The sequence below is a fragment of the Stenella coeruleoalba genome (assembly GCF_951394435.1).
Source record: "Stenella coeruleoalba genome assembly, chromosome: 19".
In the NCBI taxonomy this organism is placed as follows: Eukaryota; Metazoa; Chordata; class Mammalia; order Artiodactyla; family Delphinidae; genus Stenella; species Stenella coeruleoalba.
In genome coordinates, this window is record NC_137165.1 from 44,610,949 (window position 1) to 44,632,926 (window position 21,978).

The window sequence follows — 21,978 nt, forward strand, 5'->3', positions numbered from 1 at the left end:
CCATATGATCATCTCAATAGATGCAGAAAAAGCTTTTGACAAAATTCAACACCCATTTATGATAAAAACTCTCCAGAAAGTGGGCACAGAGGGAACCTACCTCAACATAATAAAGGCCATATACGACAAACCCACAGCAAACTTCGTTCTCAATGGTGAAAAACTGAATGCATTTCCTCTAAGATCAGGAACAGGACAAGGATGTCCACTATTGCCACTATTACTCAACATAGTTTAGGAAGTCCTAGCGATGGCAATCAGAGAAGAAAAAGAAATAAAAGGAATACAAGTTGGAAAAGATGAAGTAAAACTGTCACTGTGTGCACATGACATGATACTATACATAGAGAATCCTAAAGATGCCACCAGAAAACTACTAGAGCTAATCAATGAATTTGGTAAAGTTACAGGAAACAAAATTAATGCACAGAAATCTCTTGCATTCCCATACACTAACAACAAAAGGTCAGAAAGAGAAATTAAGGAAACAATCCCAGTCACCACTGCAACAAAAAGAATAAAATACCTATGACACAAACAGATGGAGAGATATATCATGTTCTTGGATTGGAAGAATCAATATTGTGAAAATGACCATACTACCCAAAGCAATCTACAGATTCAATGCAATTGCTATAAAATTACCAGTGGCATTTTTTACAGAACTAAAACAGAAAATCTTAAAATTTGTATGGAGACACAAAAGACCCCGAACAGCCAAAGCAGTCTTGAGGGAAAAAAACGGAGCTGGAGGAATCAGACTCCCTGACTTCAGACTATACTACAAAGCTACAGTAATCAAGACAATATGGTACTGGCACAAAAACAGAAATATAGATCAATGGAACAGGATAGAAAGCCCAGAGATAAACCCACGCACCTATGGTCAACTAATCTATGACAAAGGAGGCAAGGATATACAATGGAGAAAAGACAGTCTCTTCAATAAGCGGTGCTGGGAAAACTGGACAGCTACATGTAAAAGAATGAAATTAGAACACTCCCTAACACCATACACAAAAATAAACTCAAAATGGGTTAGACACCTAAATGTAAGACCGGACACTGTAAAACTCTCAGAGGAAAACATAGGAAGAACGCTCTTTGACATAAATCACAGCAAGATCTTTTTTGATCCACCTCCTAGAGTAATGGAAATAAAAACAAAAATTAACAAATGGGACCAAATGAAACTTAAAAGCTTTTGCACAGCAAAGGAAACTACAAACAAGACGAAAAGACAACACTCGGAATGGGAGAAAATATTTGCAAATGAATCAACGGACAAAGGATTAATCTCCAAAATATATAAACAGCTCATGCAGCTCAACATTAAAAAAACAAACAACCCAATCCAAAAATGGGCAGAAGACCTAAATAGACATTTCTCCAAAGAAGACATACAGATGGCCAAGAAGCACATGAAAAGCTGCTCAACGTCACTAAATATTAGAGAAATTCAAATCAAAACTACAATGAGGTATCACCTCACACCAGTTAGAATGGGCATCATCAGAAAATCTACAAACAAATGCTGGAGAGGGTGTGGAGAAAAGGGAACCCTCTTGCACTGCTGGTGGGAATGTAAATTGATACAGCCACTGTGGAGAGTAGTATGGAGGTTCCTTAAAAAATGAAAAATAGAATTACCATATGACCCAGCAATCCCACTACTGGGCATATACCCAGAGAAAACCATAATTCAAAAAGACACATGCACCCCAATTTTCCTTACAGCACTATTTACAATAGCCAGGTCTAAATGCCCACTGACAGATGAATGGATAAAGAAGAAGTGGTACATATATACAATGGACTATTACTCAGCCATAAAAAGGAACGAAATTGGGTCATGTGTAGAGACATGGATGGATCTAGAGACTGTCATACAGGGTAAAGTAAGTCAGAAAGAGAAAAACACATATTGTATATTAACGTGTATATCTGTAACCTAGAAAAATGGTCCAGGTGAACTGGTTTGCAGGGCAGAAATAGAGACACAGATGTTGAGAAGAAACATATGGACACCAAGGGGGAAAGCGGGGGCTGGGGTGGTGGTGGTGGGATGAATTGGGAGATTGGGATTGACATGTATACAGTGATGTGTATAAAATAGACAACTAATAAGAACCTGCTGTATAAAAAATAAATTTTTTTTAAAAAAAGCAATCCTAATTGAGACAGTTTGTCCACTCAAATTTTAAAACCCAAACAGATAGAGATCTTTATGCTTTCAGTCAATACCCTCACTGCCTTGAGAGAAATCTGAGATTTTATAAAATACCTCTACTCTTAAAAAGAAAAAAGGGAAGAAGGAGGGGTTGGGGGGAAGGGGGAGAAGCAGGAGGGGGAAAAAGAAGAGGAGGAGAAGGAGATGAAAAGGAGGAGGACAAAGAGGAAGGAGGAGAGGTAGTTTAACTCTTTAGCAGAGGAAGAGAGGCCAGAGAAGTTTAAACAGTTGTCTGATATCTAAATGCAAAGGTCAGATTTCTGTAGTTATTAACTATCTCTATATATTAACTATCTCTATATATACTCAATATGTAGAATTCTACCAGATCACTAAAGTACTGGATAATTTCTGAGTTCGAAGGCTGTCATTTATAAGTGCATATAGGAAATGGTAGGGGGTGAGGCCAGACCTATAGAGCTTCAGTGTTTTAATAATTTCTCCCTTCCTTTTCACCCCCAAACCTATTTTGTCTAAGTTCTCACAACCTTTACATACATGGAAAGCTTTGTAAATTTCCTTGAGAATTAATTCAGGAAGAAAGGCAAACATGGAACATATGTACTCATCATAGGATATTCTCTGACATAAAATTCAAGGCTTTATTGACTACTTGATTCTTAGATCTCTTCAATATCTGGAGAGGCAGTTCAGAATATAGACCCTGGAACCAGACATCCTGATTTCCAAACCCAGTTCTGCCAATTACTAGTTGTACAAACTTAGTGAGTCATTTCCTTTTCCTCTTTTTCTCCTGGTTCCTGGACCAGGAGAACCAAGTTCTAGCCCTAGTTCTGCCTGTGACTTGCTTAGTGACCTTGGGGCACAGTTTCTGCATCTGTACAGAGAAGGAGTCAGGGGACTGTAGTAGATCAGTTCTCAACCAAGGGTGATTTTGCCCCCAGGGGATGTTTGACAATGTCTGGAGATACTTCTGGTTGTCACCACTAGGGGTGAGATGGGGAGTGTTACTTGGCATATAGTGGGTAGAGGCCAGTGATGCTGCTAAACATCCTACAATGCAAAGGACAGCCAGCACCCCATGACAATTATCCGGCTCAAAATGTCAGTGGTGTCACAGTTGCAAAACCCTTGGCTCCAGCTCCCTCAAAGACCACCACAGAGGTCCCCAAGAAGTGGGGCTGAGAAAGCCCATTTTAACGGTTTTATGTTATGGGCTTTCATGAGAAAAGAACAATGTAAGAGTTAACAGCATGGGACTTTCCTGGTGGTCCAGTGGCTAAGACTCTGGGCTCCCAACGTAGGGGGCCCAGGTTTGACCCCTGGTCAGGGAACTAGATCCCACATGCCGCATCTAAAGATCCCTCATGCCGAAATGCAGATCCCACATGCCGCAACTAAGACCCGGCACAGCCAAATACATAAATAGAAAAAAAAAAAAGAGTTAACGGCATGGACTCTGAGGCCAGACTGCCTGAGTTCAAATGTGACTCCACCACTTACTAACTATATGTCTTGGACCAATTACTCAACCTTTCTGACACTCAGTTTCCTTCTCCATAAAATGGGGACAATATAGTATCTACCTCATAAGGTTGTTGTGAGGATTAAGTAAGTTAATATATGTAAAGCATTTAGAAGGGTGCTGGCCCTATATAGGTATTAGCTAACATCATCATCACCACCTAAATATGGGGATAAAATGGAAAAAAACACCAATCATTTCACTTTAGGAGTCACATGAGTTAGGTTCCTCAGTGGAAAGGTTTTGAAGGCTGAACAAATTCAAGCACAGTTCCTCACACTGTCAGAAACTCTGCTCTCCCTCCTTCCCATCTCCCACTCTTTCCTCTCTAATGCTTTCGCGGCTGCTTAAGCACTCAGATGCAAATGTTCTCACGGTTTGGAGGCAATACAAACTACTTGTACCCATTCTATAATGCAAAAAGTAATTGGAGGAGGTAGTTTGTTACACACCAAGAAATTGTATTTATCTTTTAGTAGAAAAGGACAGGCACGTCTGCCTATGCTCTGTAAGGAGCTGCAATTAAAGCCCTCGGGATCCAGGCCTCACCCTCTTCTCCACTGAAACCTCATGAAAGGAGTGGGTCATATCCGTCCCCCTGCTCCTTTGCTGTGCTGTCAGGGGAGCCGCCACAAGACAGAAACAGCCTGTGATAGTACCTTTTTGTTTGTTTTTTAATTACACAAGTAGAAATATAATATCCCAGTTAAACATTCAGAGAAGGGGTACACGAGTGAAAGAACAAAAATCTCCCTCTATGTCCATCCTAAATTCCCTTTCACAGAAGTAAACAATTTTTTCAATTTAATGTGAGTCCATATGGACTTCTGTAATGCATCTGCTTCAGATTTTTTAAATTACTAAAACATATCTGTACATTTAGAGCTATACCATTTTAAGATTCGCCTCCCTCTATTTCATAATGAGGATGGGAGGATGCAGCATAGTTTATTTAATCATTTCCTTACTGGTGGACATTTAGGTAAAAACTTAGACTTCAACTTCATAGTGACCCGATTATTGATTTATAAGTAACTCAACTGTAGTTGCCAGCGAATCTAATCCATTGGTGATTCTACAGAGAGCTCTGCCTCCCCAAAAGAAAGAAATCACTCTAAAAGTCTGTTTATAAATAAAAAATGCCAACTGAATTTACATATAATTTGACTCTGAGATATAAGCACAACTACATTATTTCTATTCAAATGTAAGTAAATTTAACCTGAAAAATTAAAACCAATGGAAAAATTAATTCAAGGTTAAATTTTTCAGCTTATTAAAAGGCACCCATAGTATTTTTAGGTTGTCTGCTTTATTTCTATATCCTGCTCTAGAGATTCTGGAAATCACATGATCATAAGGCCATTTTCTTCTTCTAATTAAAAAAAAAAAAAAAGATAAATTCCCCAACCTGAGTTAGAATTAGTAAATTATTACATTCTTCATATTCAAGTATCATCTATAAGTACTCTGTGGAAAAGCAGAAAGGGTAAGTTTTGCATCTCTGACTAGTGAGCAATTGCTTTCTTTTCCTTTCTTAATAAATTACAGGCAGACTTGAACAGATGTCAGGTTGGCATTCAAAACCTAAAATATAGCTGAAAAGCAAGTTATGACTAATACAAGGAAAAAAGATGAATGTCAGGAAGCTTCATTTTTTTTTTTTTTTTTCAAATTTCAGATAAGCTCTTTAGCCTTAGGGTTCCTTTTACAGAGCCCTGGAGTTCGGTAAGATGTCTTAACCACCATGTAAATTGCAATCTCTCCTCATGAGTTGGGGGTGTGAAAATGCATTTTAAGAGTGTCAGTGTTTATGTTAATCTTAGCAAGAACTCCCTCTCTCCCAAATATGGCATGTACAAAACCGTAGTGCCCTTTCTTCCACTGTATTTTATTTGCACTGTTCTTAGCATGTGAAAGATGTCTGCATGTGACTGAAAGGCTCCTTATCTTCTCCGCAGCTCTACTCACAGAGTAACTGCAGTTTCACTTGTGATATCAGAAATGAGTTGCTTTCCTCTAGAATTTCAAAAGAAACCTTAAAAATACAGATTGAAAATGGGCTTAGAGAGGGAGGCACAAAAAGGGGGACCAAAAAGAACAGTGTCAGTTTCAAAGAAAGGGCATACAAAATTCTAACCAGTGGCTTTCCTCCCCACTGGTCAGCCTGCAATATCTACAAGGTACAGGTCCACCCAAAGACAGGACAAGGCTTGAGGCCTTTAAGTCTCTACACTCTTTTCCTTTCAGCTCTAATACAGATAACTTCTGCCAAAGCCCCTTTCCTTGGATACATGTGAACCTAGTCCTAAAATTATATTACAATTCTTTAACAATTATTTCACTGTTCTTTGAAAAAAAATTGTTACTGTTGTTTTGCTCTGACATTTATAGTTTAGAGGTAACTTGCCAGGGATGCCAAAAAATGAAGTTTCTCTGTGGAAACTATCTTTTCCAACAAAAGAGCTACAATGAGAACTGAGGTAATCAATTATTTATCCAGAGCACTATGCACAAAACTGCACACAAGGGAATAAGCGTGGTCAACGTCTGAAGAGGAGTACATGCATATGCCATCGACACCTGGGTGCACCCAAGGACTGCTGAGTTTATTCACCCATACTTCCAGATGCTGGTTTTTGATGCCCACATTTCTATCCTGGGACGCAAAAGGTACTTCTATATTATCCCACAAAGGATTTAAGGTCTTTCCTAACTTAACGGCTATCATTGTAGGCATTAGAGGATATTCTAACTAAATTGCTGAGGGTATCTGCTAAGTGCAAGGTTTAGGTCTAGTTTTCCTTGCTAATGCTTTCATGTGCTTTCAAGGAAGAGCCGCCCCATGTGGGTTTGGGTGAGTCCAACTGCTCCAGACAAAGAAAAAGTTAGTTACACTGATTAAATACTTACACTGATTAAAACAAGAACAACAAAAGTCTAAACTGGTATCCCCCCAAAGTAATCCCTTTTCATACTTCTGCATATGACCTTTCTTCCATTCTCTATAGGGCTGGCTATATGTGACTTCTTCTTTTCCCTTTTAAGGCCTTCCTTGACTTTAATTCTATAAAAATGTTACAACAAAAACAGGAAGTACTTGAATGCATTTCAAGAGAGAAACTAACATTTTGGAAACTCTAGGACACTTATTTCATGGGTATTACCTCATCTGATCCCTATATTTTCTGCATAAATGTGTGCCTCTGGTTAGTCCTTTAGTCTCTCTGTATCTCACTGGCAACATTCTGTATTACCTAAGGTATATTTGCAGTTTTCAAAAGCAACATGAAGTTTTTCAAGCAAAAGGAAAGAACTATATTACTTACAATTCTCAGTCTCATAAACACAATGACAGAAGATAATTCTAAATTTATCACTTTGTGAACTTGAAACTTTGATATATAGGCAAAAAGATTCATTTAGTTAAGATTCCTGTTTACAAAGTAGACATAACTCTAGACTCCATGGTAAAAACAATGATTTGGTCTCAAGCCAAAAGTAAAAATGTTCTCTGCTTAAACAAAATAAAATAGTCCCATAACCTATGTTAATTATTCTTTTCTAATCCCTATTTATTTTCCATTTGAATTGATTTAACCAATCATATCCAGTGTCCAGTGAGATCTCACAACCATATAGGTTGACGATTTAGTTAACAGAGAGAATGAGGAAAAAAATTAGCCAATTTTGTTTCCACCCGGCAGGGTAAAAGAATACAGGATATATATAAAAAAGGACACATGTAATGTCATTTTATTTATTTATTTATTTTTAATTAATTAATTTATTTTTGGCTGTGTTGGGTCTTCGTTGCTGCGCGCAGGCTTTCTCTATTTGCAGCAAGTGGGGGCTACTCTTCGTTGCGGTGCGCGGGCTTCTCACTGCGGTGGCTTCTCTTGCTGCGGAGCACGGGCTCTAGGTGTACGGGATTCAGTAGTTGCGGCGCATGGGCTTAGTTGCTCCGTGGCATGTGGGATCTTCCCGGACCAGGGATCGAACCCGTGTCCCCTGCATTGGCAGGCGGATTCTTAACCACTGCGCCACCAGGGAAGTCCCTGTAATGTCATTTTAAATTAAATGTAGCAATCTGTTCTTTTATATACCTTCATCAAAGCCCAATGAGAACTTTAAAATCACACTGCACTTAGAAGGCAATGAAATATTCTATTATGTAATTCCCCCAAAATTCAAACGAAAAAAGAACATTCTATTGGAAAATAAGGAATGATACGTGCACAGCAAGAGAATTATTTTTCAGCCATTTTACCATAAAATAAAGTAGCATAAGGACACTGAGAATCTTAATTCAGAATAAAGAAAAAAATGTCTTTCAGTTCAGCTCAAAAGCCAATGTACCTTTAGACTTAATGTCTTTTAAATCAAATTGATAACACAAGCTTCTGGATAGCAAAATGCCATAAAGCAAAAAAAATTTACTACATTAAAATAAGAACTCATTTATGCCTAACTAAGTCAGTATAAAAGTATTAGAAAAGTAAATCCATAAAAAAAGGTTCTGGGGATTTCCCTGGTGGTGCAGTGGTTGGGAGTCTGTCTGCCAGTGCAGGGGACACGGGTTCGAGCCCTGGCCTGGGAAGATCCCACATGCCGCAGAGCAGCTGAGCCCATGTGCCACAACTACTGAGCCTGCGCTCTAGAGCCCGTGAGCCACAACTACGGAGCCCACGTGCCACAACTACTGAAGCCCGTGCAGCTGGAGTCTGTGCTCCACAATAAGAGAAGCCAATGTAACAAGAAGCCCACGCACTGCAACTAGAGAAAGCCCAAGCACAGCAACGAAGACCCAATGCAGCTATAAATAAATAAATAAATAAAATATAGTAATTCTTTGTTTGCCTAAAATAAGTTAATGGTTAATGTTCCAATTAAATAAAAGATTTATTTAAAAAAAAGGTTCTGGGTAGTAGTACTCACCAACAAAACTGAAATTCAAGGTCCTTGGTCAAAAAGCACATTAACAACAACAAAAAGCATACTATATAATTCAACTAATTTCAATATGGATTGCAAAAACAGATTAAAGTCACTCAGAAATCCCAAATCTGTTTTTTTTTTTTTTTTTGCGGTACGTGGGCCTCTCACTGTTGTGGCCTCTCCCATCGTGGAGCACAGGCTCCGGACGCACAGGCTCAGTGGCCATGGCTCACGGGCCCGGCCACTCCGCGGCATGTGGGATCTTCCCAGACCGGGGCACGAACCCGTGTCCCCTGCATCGGCAGGCGGACTTTCAACCATGCGCCACCAGGGAAGCCCCCAAACCTGTTTTGATTTAATTTCAAACTCTTCAACCGCTGGCAGAGTCACAAATTGACTGAAATGAGTTTACTCCTTTACGTGTTATCTCCTCAACCTCAGACAGAGGCCCTAATGAGCAGGGTTTGGATAATGCACAAACAGGAACCTAGTATCTGAATAACTGAATCCTCAAAAGTTTCTAAACCGTGAGAAAATACTTATACTATAATTAAAAGATATAACTTATAGAGGCAGTAATTTTTCTACTTGTTGGCTGAAGAGTATACATGCTCAAAGAAACAATCATTAGACTATTTCTATATGGGGCTCAGGCTTGAAAACTAGTAAAAATATTCCACAAGAATAACTTAGAACATTTGGAATTACCCTTTAATCTCTGCTTATACCCCAAGTATACTTAAACAATATTTCCATGTCTTTATTTAAAAGTTTTATGGATTTATTGTGCCTCAAAATACACATTACCAAGATAGTGAACTACCACACTTTTAACTATTTTCCAAATTAAAATTCTGTTTTTTATGGACTTGGCCTTTGTATCTTTCAGATAAAAAAGTATGCTATTGCCATTTCAAGGTGTATAAAACTCAGGTGATGAGGGTCTCTGTCATTTTCTCTTAATCCAAATCCAAACTCGACCTTTAGCCAGTGAACAGGTGTGTGCTGTGCCTGTAATTTATCAGAGTGAGCAACCAGGCAGAAAAGCTACCAACAATAGGAGGTTGATAGAACCAAGCACTTAGTGCCTGGAAAGCAGTTCTTATCCCCACCATGATGAATGTACTTTTATCTCCCAGTAGCAATTTAAAGATAAAGAATGATGGAGGTGAAGGGAGTAATACATTTGTATTCCTTCAGTTTTTTTGAATACTGTTTTTAATACTAATAGTCTTCCAGAAGCTGTTATGTTATAAATTCCTTTCTCAGATATTCTGTTGCTCACATTCCAATCCAACCTATGATATGGATATGAAAACAGTCATGACAGCATTTCCACCAGGGCAAATAAAGCCATTTCACACACACAGATAAATTAAATAAACCTTCAAGAAAAAAGTGATAAATGACTAGTGCATTTCTTTGTATGCAACATGGAAATTCCAATGTCTATCCTGCATCTGTCCTTTTGCACAAATTTAAAACATGTCAAGTATCCATTTACTAGGTATGAAGATGCACCAACTGGGTAATAAAACAGTACAATAAGAAGAAACAACAGCTAATATTAGAACAATGCCCATAGTCTAATCGGTAATGACTATTCAGCAGGGTAAATCTGACCTCTAGTGAATCTTTACAGTCAGATGAAATCTCTAAATAAGACCTATTAAAAGATTCATAAATATATAAATAAAATGAAATTTATAAATATGTCCTATAGAAAAACATACTTGAATACATAAAATCAAGCAACCACAAATATTTCTATGATTTCCCCATAAAATTAAAATGTAATTTAAAAAATCCTAATACTTCAAAGTTTTTTTTTTTTAACTTTTTTTTTTAAGTTAAAAATACTTTGTCGGGTCTGAAAAATAATTTCAAAACATTACTGAAAAGAGACTATCACATCCATTTTTTAAAAAAACAATACAAGATTTTATCAAAATTTCCTTTTTAAACTCACCCATCTGCTCCACAATCTCTGGAGGAAATACCCGGGAAGCAAACGCTCGTCGAAAAATATCTGAGAATTCCTTGTCCAGACCTCCTATTCCCATTTTTTCAAAGTTCCAGTCAGGATTGATAATAGACTGGCGATTTTCCTTGGTTTTAGCTTTGCCTATGTCAAACAAAGATAATCAAATGTGAGACAAGAACTTCATCACTAAATGTAAAAAGATAGAACTCCCTGGGTATCCTCAGTGAATAAAGAAAAGCTACCCTTATACAAAGATGAACAACATGCTCTTAGCTGATTTCTAAGAAGGATGAGTTTTGCTATATTCACTACTTTGTCTGGTCCCCATTTAGGGTCAGTAAAACACTTTCAAAATGACTAGCTAAACTCATGCTGCAGTCAATCCGTGGAGTCTGGTCTTATTAACCTCTAATCCTAACCAAGTTAACTAACTTGGTTGATTAGAAGAAATCAACCATGTGCATGTCTGATGAAGAAAACACTAGTTGCCAGAAATGCAAATGAAATCTAGCAGTCCCTCAAGTCTCCTAGAGCAAGATTTTAAGATACATATATTTATCTAGACTAAGTATATAATTGGGAATATAACCCCTCAGTCTGAAAAGATGCACTAAGTTTGATGCCTTATTTTTGCTTTTTCTTCATTTGCACACAAAAGTCTAAAATCATCCTAAAGTCTTTCATGATTTCAAAATTCATGTTTTCAAATTCTTTCGCAAATGAAAATTATCTAACTTAAATGTCATAGTGCCCCCTAAAGTAACTCAAGAGAACCACATTAACTATCTCAAACACAAAGAATAAAAGTGCCTTAGTACATTCCACTATAAACAAAAGAAAGAAATATTATAGTTTTTTTTAAATTAGGGGATAAAAGGTCACATTAGAAAAAGTTTACCCTAGATGCTATTTGTATGGTTAGTTTTGTGGACTTAAACATTTCCTTTATGAAGCTATCAAAAATATTTTTCTTACACTCTACTGCCCTCTTGTGGTCAAATTTCCTGCATGTTAAATCACTACACAATTTTACTTTCCAATGGAAAAAAAATTATCAATTACACCTTTGCATGAATTACTTAGAAATATCCACATTGTACAAAAGTCATGCGACTCTCTTGGGATAATATACCTTAACGAAATGTGTACAGAATATGATATACAAAGAAATCACTCCAGAAATGTATTGGATCAATAATAGGAGATTATGATATATCCTACATCCATGAAACAATATGTATAGTCATTAAAAATTATATTGTAGAAGTGTATTTATTAAGATGCTTGAAATATGTTAAGCAAAAAAGAACAAATTATAAAACAGTATGAAAATATAATCAACTTTAAAAATTTTAGAGTGTGTTATTTTTGAGTATCCACATTTCATGAGCTAAATATTTTATTTTATAATTAAGAAAAAACAGTAAGGGAGGAATGATAATTTATGGATCAAGAGAAAGGCCACATATTCGAAGTTAAATGACTTTGGATATAATGGTGTGCAACCACTGAAAATCATCTACCTTGTACTGGGTTAGACATCACATAGTTAAGTCAACCAAAAATAAGAATTACTACATAATTAACAGCATCATTATTCTGGTGAGTTACTATTTTTAGAGATCTTCATTATTTTAATATAATAAAAGTAGGGCTAACGTACAAGAGTAGGACTGAACTATGAATCTGTTGGAAAGATGCTCTTTACCTGTACATTCATCATTTAACTCAATCAGTAACGGATGTGATGCTAGTACTACATTTAACACACAACCAGCTGAGGGACATCCTACAAAATAAGTGACCAGCTCTCAAGGTCGTGAAAGACAATGAAAGACTGAGGAACTGTCAGAGACTGGAGAAGACTATGGAAACTAACCCACTAAACGCAATGTGGAATCCCGAGTTAGATCCTGGAACAGAAAAAGAACATAATGAAAAAACTGGTGAAATCCAAATAAAGTCTGTAGTTTGGTTAGTAGCAATGGAACCACGTTAATTTAGTTTTGGTAGCTGTACTATGGTTATTTAAGATCTAACATCAGGGGCTTCCCTGGTGGCACAGTGGTTGAGAATCCGCCTGCCAATGTAGGGGACACGGGTTCGATCCCTGGTCCGGGAAGATCCCACATGCCCCAGAGCAACTAAGCCTGTGTGCCACAACTACTGAGCCTGCACTCTAAAGTCCGTGAGCCACAACTACTGAGCCCACGTGCTGCAGCTACTGAAGCCCATCCGCCTAGAGCTCACGTTCCACAACGAGAGAAGCCACCACAATGAGAAGCCCGCTCACTGCAACGAAGAGTAGCCCCCGCTCGCCGCAACTAGAGAAAGCCTGCGCGCAGCAACGAAGACCCAATGCAGCCAAAATAAAATAAAATAAAATAAAATAAAAAGATCTAACATCAGAGGAAGCTGGTGAAGGGTATACAGGAACTTTCTGAACTATTTTTTATGGAACCTCTGTAAGCCTGAACTTACCTCAATATTAAAAGTTTAAAAATTAATTTTATCTGTATCTTTTCCCTTATTTTTAATGTAGTTACTAGGAAATTAAAAATGACATACATGGCTCACATTATATTTCTATTGGACAACACTGACCTAGTGAAGGTTTTAAATTCTTTTCTACATCATCACATTTGACAGATATGACACTCCATGATTTTGTGATAAGCCTTCTCAAGGGAGGTGTCCCTATTCTCCTTCCCTGCTTAAAAATCACTGTAGTTGAGTCACATAACAGAGATAGTCCCACTTTACTCAGAATCTTCTAAAAACTGTAAATCTTACCAATAAGATTGAGTGATGAATTTTCTGCTTTTTCAAATGCAACTTGACTGTTTCCAACAACCAGTCCTACTTCAATCTGCATAGAAAGACAGTAATTAGTAGTTAGTCTAATAGCAGACTTCTGGACTTCTCAAAGCAAAGCAGAAAACAAAGGGGAAATGAGGTCTCTCTGAGCAAAGTAAATCTTCCAAACTATCAGCTAAGTTACATTTATTTCTGTCATAACTACCTTCTATTATTCCTATTTTATTTCAACACATATATTTTTGATAACACCTGTCTTATTATTTATTTACAATAAATATCACTTGCATTCAACCAGAATTACAAGTATATATACAAATTTCAAATTACTATTAGATCTGCAAATAAGTATATTTTACACTATATTTTAATAAATATGCTGGCTAGAAAAGCAATTTTTTCCCCTACTATCTTAAAAGAAAGAGCGCATAATATAAAAGAAATCACTGCGGGAGAGAATGGCTAGGAAAATTATATTAACTTGCATAATGCACATCATAAAGATTATTAAAAATAAAACATACCTTTTGTCTTTTACCTGTCGCAGGCTCTCCCTTCAGGATGCTAGGATCCATGGCTTCAATGTCTTTTACCAGTAAGCCAAAAAGCTTTTCATTGAAGCTAAACACAAGCTATGTAGAAAAGAAGGGGAGAAAAATCACTTCACGATTCAATGGCTTGATTCTCACATCATCATCAATGTTTTCCAAATGCAGGCAAGCAGCTTTCTCTTGTATATCACCACGAGCAAACTACCCACATAACCAATGAGAGGTAACCACTCGTTACCATAACCAACTAACATTTATTGAGTATCTGCTGTGTGCCAAACAAACATTACAGGAGGTTGTGTAACTAATACTCACAAAGTCTCTTGCAAACAGAAAGTATTCCTCAGTTTTACTAGGAAGGAAGCTGAGATCCAGAGAGGGGCTAAACAATGGGACCTAGAGTCACAGTAAACGACAGTGCCAGGATGTAAGCCTGGGTGTGTGACTCTAAAATAATGCTTTTCTACAACCAATACAAAGTGCCTGCCATTCGAGTGCAGAGACAGCTTCTGAATGGTCATTCATTCACCAAATATTTATTGAGTACCTTCTACAAGCTAGGTCCTCTTCTAGGTACCGGCATGTAACAAAAATATAATAAACAAAGCTGACTGTCAATCCTGCCACTACTAATTACTACGAATGAGAATAAATACTAAGAAAAATGATTTGAAGTAAGATGTTTACTTCTTCTCTGTATTATGGAGGATTTTGTTTCATGGGTTTATAGACATCTGCATGTTACTGGGTTTTAAATTATTACAAATACCAAAGCATTTTCTATTAAAATACAAAAGCTAAAGGAGAAGGTAAAAACAATGAAGTTTAGTCAGGCAATTTGAGCACAACTATCAGTCAGAAAGTGTAGGAATCCAGAAGGACTACGGAAAAGCCCCCAAAACAATGGACGGGTAAGTCAACAAATTATCAGCTAATCTCTGCCATCCTGGGGAGCCTCCTCAATCCATCTAATCCAAAGTAGCAGCCCAGTGGCTCTCCAGTGCATCATCCCATTTTACTGACATCAAAGTACTAAACAGTACGTGGCATTTCTTATTTTCTGTCTTTCCCAACTAGAAAGTAAGCTCTATGAGGGTAGGAATTCTGTTTATTTTGTTCACTGCAGATCCACCGGGATACTAAAATAGTATGTATTGAACACATACTGGGTGTTCAATAAGCATTTAATTAATTAATTGATCAACTGACGAATAGGTTCTTGTCTCAGCTACAACCCTGGCTGAGAAGGTCATGGACCTTCGCTGGACCTAAATAAAATTCCTCATTTGCAAAATGAGGTTAGACAAGATAACCTCTGAGATTCATTCCAATTCTAGTACTTTTAAAAACAATAATAAATGCTCTACATCCTTTTCCTGTCTACCAGTAATTGAGTTTACACTTGTAAAAGTTTGATATTATGATGTATGGTGTATGTATGTATGTACTCTCAAATCATTAGAGTCTCATTTCTCCAGCTAATGACACTCCATTCACTCCCACAGGTCTTTCCTTCTACCACTTCTCTCATTCCCCATCTTACAGACCTTCCCACGTGAGAGACGCAGAGACAGTCTACATAACTCGTTACAGATCAGAATTCTATAAGCTGGGATTCTCAAACTTTTTGGTCTCAGGATCCTTTTATATATAAGCCTAAACATTTTTGAGGACCCCCAAAATTTTGTTTATATGGATTATATCTCTTGATAGTCACTGTATTAGAAATTAGAACAAGAAACTTATTTTTCAAAAAACAATTAAGTACGTTATGTGTTAATAACATATTTTTAATTTGTTAAAAAAAATCCATTTTCCAAAATAAAAAATATAAATGGGAAGAGTGGCACTGTGACATTTTCGTGAATCTCTTTAATTTCTTGCTTAATGGAAGACTGATGGACACTCATGTCTGCTTCAGCCGTCAGTGTGCTATGCTATACCCATCACACAGTCTACAACACTCCACTGTAGACTTGTGAGAGAATAAGAGGAAAAGGGCACATAAAGTCTTGATATTATTGTGAAAATAGTTTTGACTTCGCAAACCCCTTGAAAGGGCCTCAGGGACCCCCACAGGTCTCTGGACCACAGTTTGAGAACAGCTGCTACTAAGCTATGGGAGGAGGAAGGAATTAGGAATGATTAAGAAAAGTCATAGAAAACGAGACAAATGTAATGGTGAGGTCAAAAGAGCAATGATTATTTATGTGTACAAAGAGCAATTTATGAACTCATACATTTTTTAACTAAAATTTTAAAAGAACAGAATTTCTTCCTAGGAGGTTAAACAATATGATATTAACTGAAGTCCAAAAAAAGGGAGCAATGTAAATATCATTTTCAAGAAAAGAAAATCTGGGTTTCAAAAGCTCCATGAAAAAAACTAAGTATATATATATATACACATATACATACACACACACACAATTTTCTTAAGATTCTCAAAGAAGTTCATAACCAAAAAAGTTAAGAATTACTTTTCTACAGAAATATATCAGTAAAAGAGAAAGACATCCAGAGACAAATGTCCCACAATAAGAAGAAATTTGAGACATGTATGTCTATAGTATTTCCAAATTTACAGAAGGAAAAGCTGCTGTAATTATATATGACACTGTAACCTAAAAGCTACTTTAGAATTTTTCTGAACAGACTGCTAGAGGTTCAGCAAACATATTTCCCTCACTTTTTATCATTCATCTTAGATATAGCTGTTCACATGCAAAGCTCCTCTCAGTTTTTAAAAAACAGAATTAATTTTCCACAACTGCAGAGATTAGAATTTCTAGAAATGAAAGAAAATTTAAAACTACCTGTTGTCCCACTGAGAATGCCTGGTTGTTGAACTGCTGAATAAATTCTGCGGCCATCTTGTCAGTATCATAAGGGTTAGAGTCGATACTTTTTTTCTGCAGGAAATCAATTTCGATGGTCATTGTGCCAATACATTGTTTGGCTTTGTCAAATGTATATAAGAACACTAGAGAAAAAAAGAAGCATTTTTTAAATCACAGAGACACCAAATACTTGCTGTGCTTCAAGTAACTAAAAGTTTCATATAAATGAATTATAACAGAACTTGACCAAAAGGGGATTTTACATGGCCTTCACTGGAGAGACACATAAGCACAGATTTTTTTAAAATAAGAATAACCACTAGAGATGTTCTTCCCTCTGACTTAATTAGAACATACTGAACAGCACTGTCCTATACTTCTACCCCTCATCTGACTCTTCTAGGGAAATCACAGCCCTCCCTACACAGCCTCTGCATCTTCCTCCTTCTCATTAAACAAAGGACAAAATGACAGTGGGAAGTCGCAGTGGAGTTGGCATAACATACTGTTTCCAAACAAGATTTTTGTTTGACACAAGGAAGAGCTAAGGTGAGAGGTGTGTGAGCTCTTTTGCCCTAACAAATTAGAATGTAGGACACACACACACACACAAACCTTGAGAAAAAAAAAATGTTTACTAGAGGGATTTCCTCCAGAGCAACAGAGTGTAACATTTCTTTTTTTAATACTACAGAAATATTTACTGAGCACCTATGATATGCAGGGAACTACAGTAAGTTCTACATGTATAACAGGACAAAGGCCAGGTTTTTAGCTCTTCTTTGTATTAACAGCACCCAACAGTGCCTGTAGGATGCTTAATATATTCATGAACTGTTTAAATGAAACAACAGCAGCAAAATACCTATCGTCTCCATGCTAATAACAAAGGAGGCAAGACAAAGGGACTTTGGAGTCTGTGTGCTTCAACAGAGTCTGTTAGTAACTAGAAGACTCTTCTGTGCCTTGATTTGTCGGTAAAATAAGACTGCCTAGATAAATCTTTATGGTCCTTTCATACTCAATTTCTGTTCTAAACTTATCTCTTACAGTCTAGCCACTTGAAGAATGTAAAAGGATTTTCTGTAAATCCTCTGAATGAAATTGCTTGAGTAATCATATTTTTATATTTTGGTTTGCCATAATAAAGGAGACACACATATTTTAAAGATAAACATTTCAAAAGCAAAATAACAAAGAAAGCCAGGGTGAGGGTTGGGAAATTCACCGAAGATTGAAGAAAAAGTTCAAATCTCAGCTGAAAGTTTCAGAATACTCTCTGACCTCCACTTCTGGGTGTTTTGTTCTTTAACATTTCCTAGAAAGTACAGGTTACATTCTGAGTACCTTTCATAAGCAAGAGACCTTAGTTATTTCCCAAATAATGAAGATATTTATGGGATGAAATAATGTGAAAAGGAATAAGTTGATTCAGCAATTCCATTTCTGGGTATCTATCCCAGAAAGACTCTTGAACATTTGTCTAAAAAGAGATTTATAGGGCTTCCCTGGTGGCGCAGTGGTTAAGAGTCCGCCTGCCAATGCAGGGGACATGGGTTCGTGCCCCGGTCCAGGAGGATCCCACATGCCGCGGAGCGGCTGGGCCCATGAGCCACGGCCGCTGAGCCTGCGCGTCCGGAGCCTGTGCTCCGCAACGGGAGAGGCCACAACAGTGAGAGGCCCGCGTATCGCAAAAAAAAAAAAAAGAGATTTATAGGGAGGTTCACTGCAGCATTATTTCTAATAGTCAAACACTTAAAAAATGCTGATCAGTAGGGAAATGATTAATAAAATGTGGCATATTCATAATGTGGAATAATGTATAGCAATTAAAATTAAAACTTGATGTATATTTAATAAACACAGATGGTCCATTAAAACATAATATTGAGTGAAAAAAGTACACTTCAGAAAGATGTGCACAATATAATACCATTTTGTGCATTAAAGACTCCAAAACAATTCCATAATGTCATAATGCATATATATGTATGCATATATATACATATATGCATTTATACACGTGTATATATACATGTGTACATCATCCTTATATCAAGACTTTGAATAAGTGTATTAAAATATCATCATCACTGACTATAGTTTTCAAATGCATTTTAATTTAAGGTCAATGTTCCTCAACAGAAAAGACCAAACTGTTATAATTTCAAATGCTAGAACAGTACCATGGACAGTTTCATAGGCAGCACCATGGCCAGCACCATCATCAGCCCCAAAGGGACAGATGCCCTGAAGGTTTCAACCAGAAGCAAAGGGCCAGAAGGTTGAGAATGTTTTCTTATTTTATGATTAATAGCATTTTAATGTCAGACTAATAAAAAATATTTTTATAAACAAAAGAATTATAGCCAATGCTTTGAATAAACAGACATTACAAAGACAGGTAATGGGCAAAAAACATGTGCTAATTGAACATCAGTCTGCAGTACTTAAAATATGGCATTTCCAGATGGAAAGAAGACAATGATTCTTCTAAGAAGATTTAGTCTGAGGACTAAAATCATTGACTTGACTAAAAAAAATGTCTCCTTGCAGACAGAACTCCTGTTCAGAATCTTTGAATTAGCACTCCCCTTCATACCAAACTTCCTACCCTTTCTTTGCCTACATCTCTACTTACACTGAACCAGCTTTCTATCTTTATGCTACATCATGACATCACTCAGGGCCCCAAATCCTTCCTTGCCTCATGCTTACTCCACCTTAGTCCCACTTGAACACTTAGTTTTATAATTTTGCCCATTAGGTCTGTTTGAGTTGCCTTTTAAAGAACTGACTTTACAATCAAGATAAGCATTTCTGGTAGCAGGAGAATGCTTTAAACACAATTCAGGCCACAGAACACATTTCTCATTTCATCTTGAATTTTCACTTCTTCACAACAGAATTTATCTGCATTAAAAGTTAAATTTACGCACACTCCACTCTATATTTAGAAAAGTTTAAGGAAATTAGAAACCTAAGCTACTTACACACCCATTTTCTCATTAGATTTAACAAGTGTTCATTTTTATTTCTGCCACTGTCCACAAATAGGGAACCCTGGCTTCAGGAACTGACCTACTTCCCTTTGGCACCAAACTCCTCCACTGTCTCAGCTTCACACTATGCTTCAGGTGAGGCAGTGATAGTTAAGGGAATTACTTATGTCAGTGTTTCCAAAAATGTGGCTGATAAGAGCTACTTAAGGGTGATTGTTAAAAACACAGATTCATGGGGCTTCCCTGGTGGCGCAGTGGTTGAGAGTCTGCCCGCCGATGCAGGGGACGCGGGTTCGTGCCCCGGTCCAGGAAGATCCCACATGCCGCGGAGCGGCTGGGCCCGTGAGCCATGGCCGCTGAGCCTGCGTGTCCAAAGCCTGTGCTCCGCAACGGGAGAGGCCACAACAGTGAGAGGCCCACGTACCGCAAAAAAAAAAAAAAAAACACAGATTCATGAATCAGACTTCCCAAGGGAGGGGCCTGGGAATCTTTTTCTTTTTTAAAAAACAAACTCCCTAGGTGTTTCTCTGAGGTAAGTTTAGAAAGCACTAATTATGCAACTACCAGCTACCTATATCTAAAGTAATTTCCTTTATTTTCACCCCAAGTCAAAAAATTTTCTCTCTCATCCTACTTCTGCAAGAAAAGGCCAAATAAAGATATTCCCAATATTTAAGTTCCCTCTAACTCAGAAAAAAAAAAAAGTATAAGTTGCCATGTTCCTAAATGAGGAACAAGATATTCTCTCCTTCCACTTTACCAACTTCTCTTCTCAGGCATCTCGACTACAGACAAACCTCGTAATGTGTTCCAAGCAACTGCTTTCAGTATTTGTTTTCTTTCAACCAGTTTAAAGTTAATATATCTTTGAATATCTTCAAAAGCATTGGATCTAGAGGATCTGAATGTGAATCTGAACATTCCCACACATCTTCCTAAAACCCCGTGGAAACAAAAAGGTGAACAAATAATGCTACATACGTCCATACCTTCAGCATTACTTGGAGACAGAGAATACCATGAAACTCAAATTACTTGAAAGTAGAGAAATATGTAACAAAATTAGACAGAGCTCCCATTGAGGAAATAAAGGAGAAGGGAGAGCACTACACAGAGAAAATATAGAGAAAATCACCCCTCGAAAGAGAAAGTCCAACACCAAAAGCCAAAACACTACACACAGGTTTGGGACTTGGTAGTCCATGACTCCAGGTACAGGGAAAGGACCTGAAAGTAAGTAGTACTGGAAGTGGCAGCATCAAAGAACCACTGGAAAGAATCAGATAAATAGAGAAGGGATGGTGTCCTTTGAGATGTGGCAATGAAGGGAAGAAGGAAAGAGAGTAAGAGAGGAAAATTAAGGATCATGCAGAAACCAAAGAGAAATAAGCTATGCCAACCAACCTCTCTACCTCCCCCTCCACCTCACCATTATTCCTTATTAAAGAAACTGCACTTCTCTGCACTAACAGAAAAGAATGCTCTTGCACTAGTAATTTTGTCTACAAATCATGTGAAACAGAAAAAAATAACTCCACAAAGTTACTGTAAAGAAAATATAATAACAAAATATTGTAGCATTTCAGCTCATGAAGCATCTTCCCTAAAAAGATCAACTATGAAATAGAAAATGTATGTAACATTTTAAACTAAATTAAGTATCCTCAAATAAGTATTCAGACATATAACAAAACACCTAAAATCAGAAGTTTAAAAACTAAGACCAGAAATAGACAAATAAAAGAAATGCAATGACAGCTTATCAAACACAGGAAAGAAATTGAGGAAAAAGACAAACTACTCAGAAGTGAATAATAAATTACAAAGTGCCCATGGGAGAACAGATTCAAATTAATATTTAATAAGAGGCAGTGAATAAAGACAGGAAAATAACCAAGGTAGTAAAAATAAGGCAAAGAAAGAATTTGCAAAGAACAGAGAGAAAGTAGTTGAAATGGAAGACAGGCTGATAAGGCCTAAAATACATTTATAATTGGAGCTCCTGAGAAGAAAATCAAAACAACTGGGCCAGAACTAATACTTAAAACCATAATCTAAGAAAATTCTCTGGAAATAGAGAAAACTTAAATCTACATATTGAAACAAAGCATTGTATACCTGGGTTGTTGA

The 21,978-nt window shown here is 37.1% G+C and overlaps 1 protein-coding gene across 2 annotated transcripts in view; it reads right to left on the bottom strand.

Moving 5' to 3' along the window:
• NSF (N-ethylmaleimide sensitive factor, vesicle fusing ATPase) overlaps positions 1 to 21,978 on the bottom strand; it is a gene marked incomplete at its 5' end in the record, with an annotated part of 156,766 nt that overhangs the window by 94,989 nt on the left and 39,799 nt on the right. For both annotated transcript variants that reach the window (XM_079905955.1, XM_079905956.1), the window contains 4 exons: positions 10,624 to 10,779; positions 13,432 to 13,507; positions 13,980 to 14,087; positions 16,823 to 16,989. In XM_079905955.1, the coding sequence (XP_079762081.1) occupies positions 10,624 to 10,779; positions 13,432 to 13,507; positions 13,980 to 14,087; positions 16,823 to 16,989 (507 nt within the window). The remainder of the gene's footprint in view (positions 1 to 10,623; positions 10,780 to 13,431; positions 13,508 to 13,979; positions 14,088 to 16,822; positions 16,990 to 21,978) is intronic.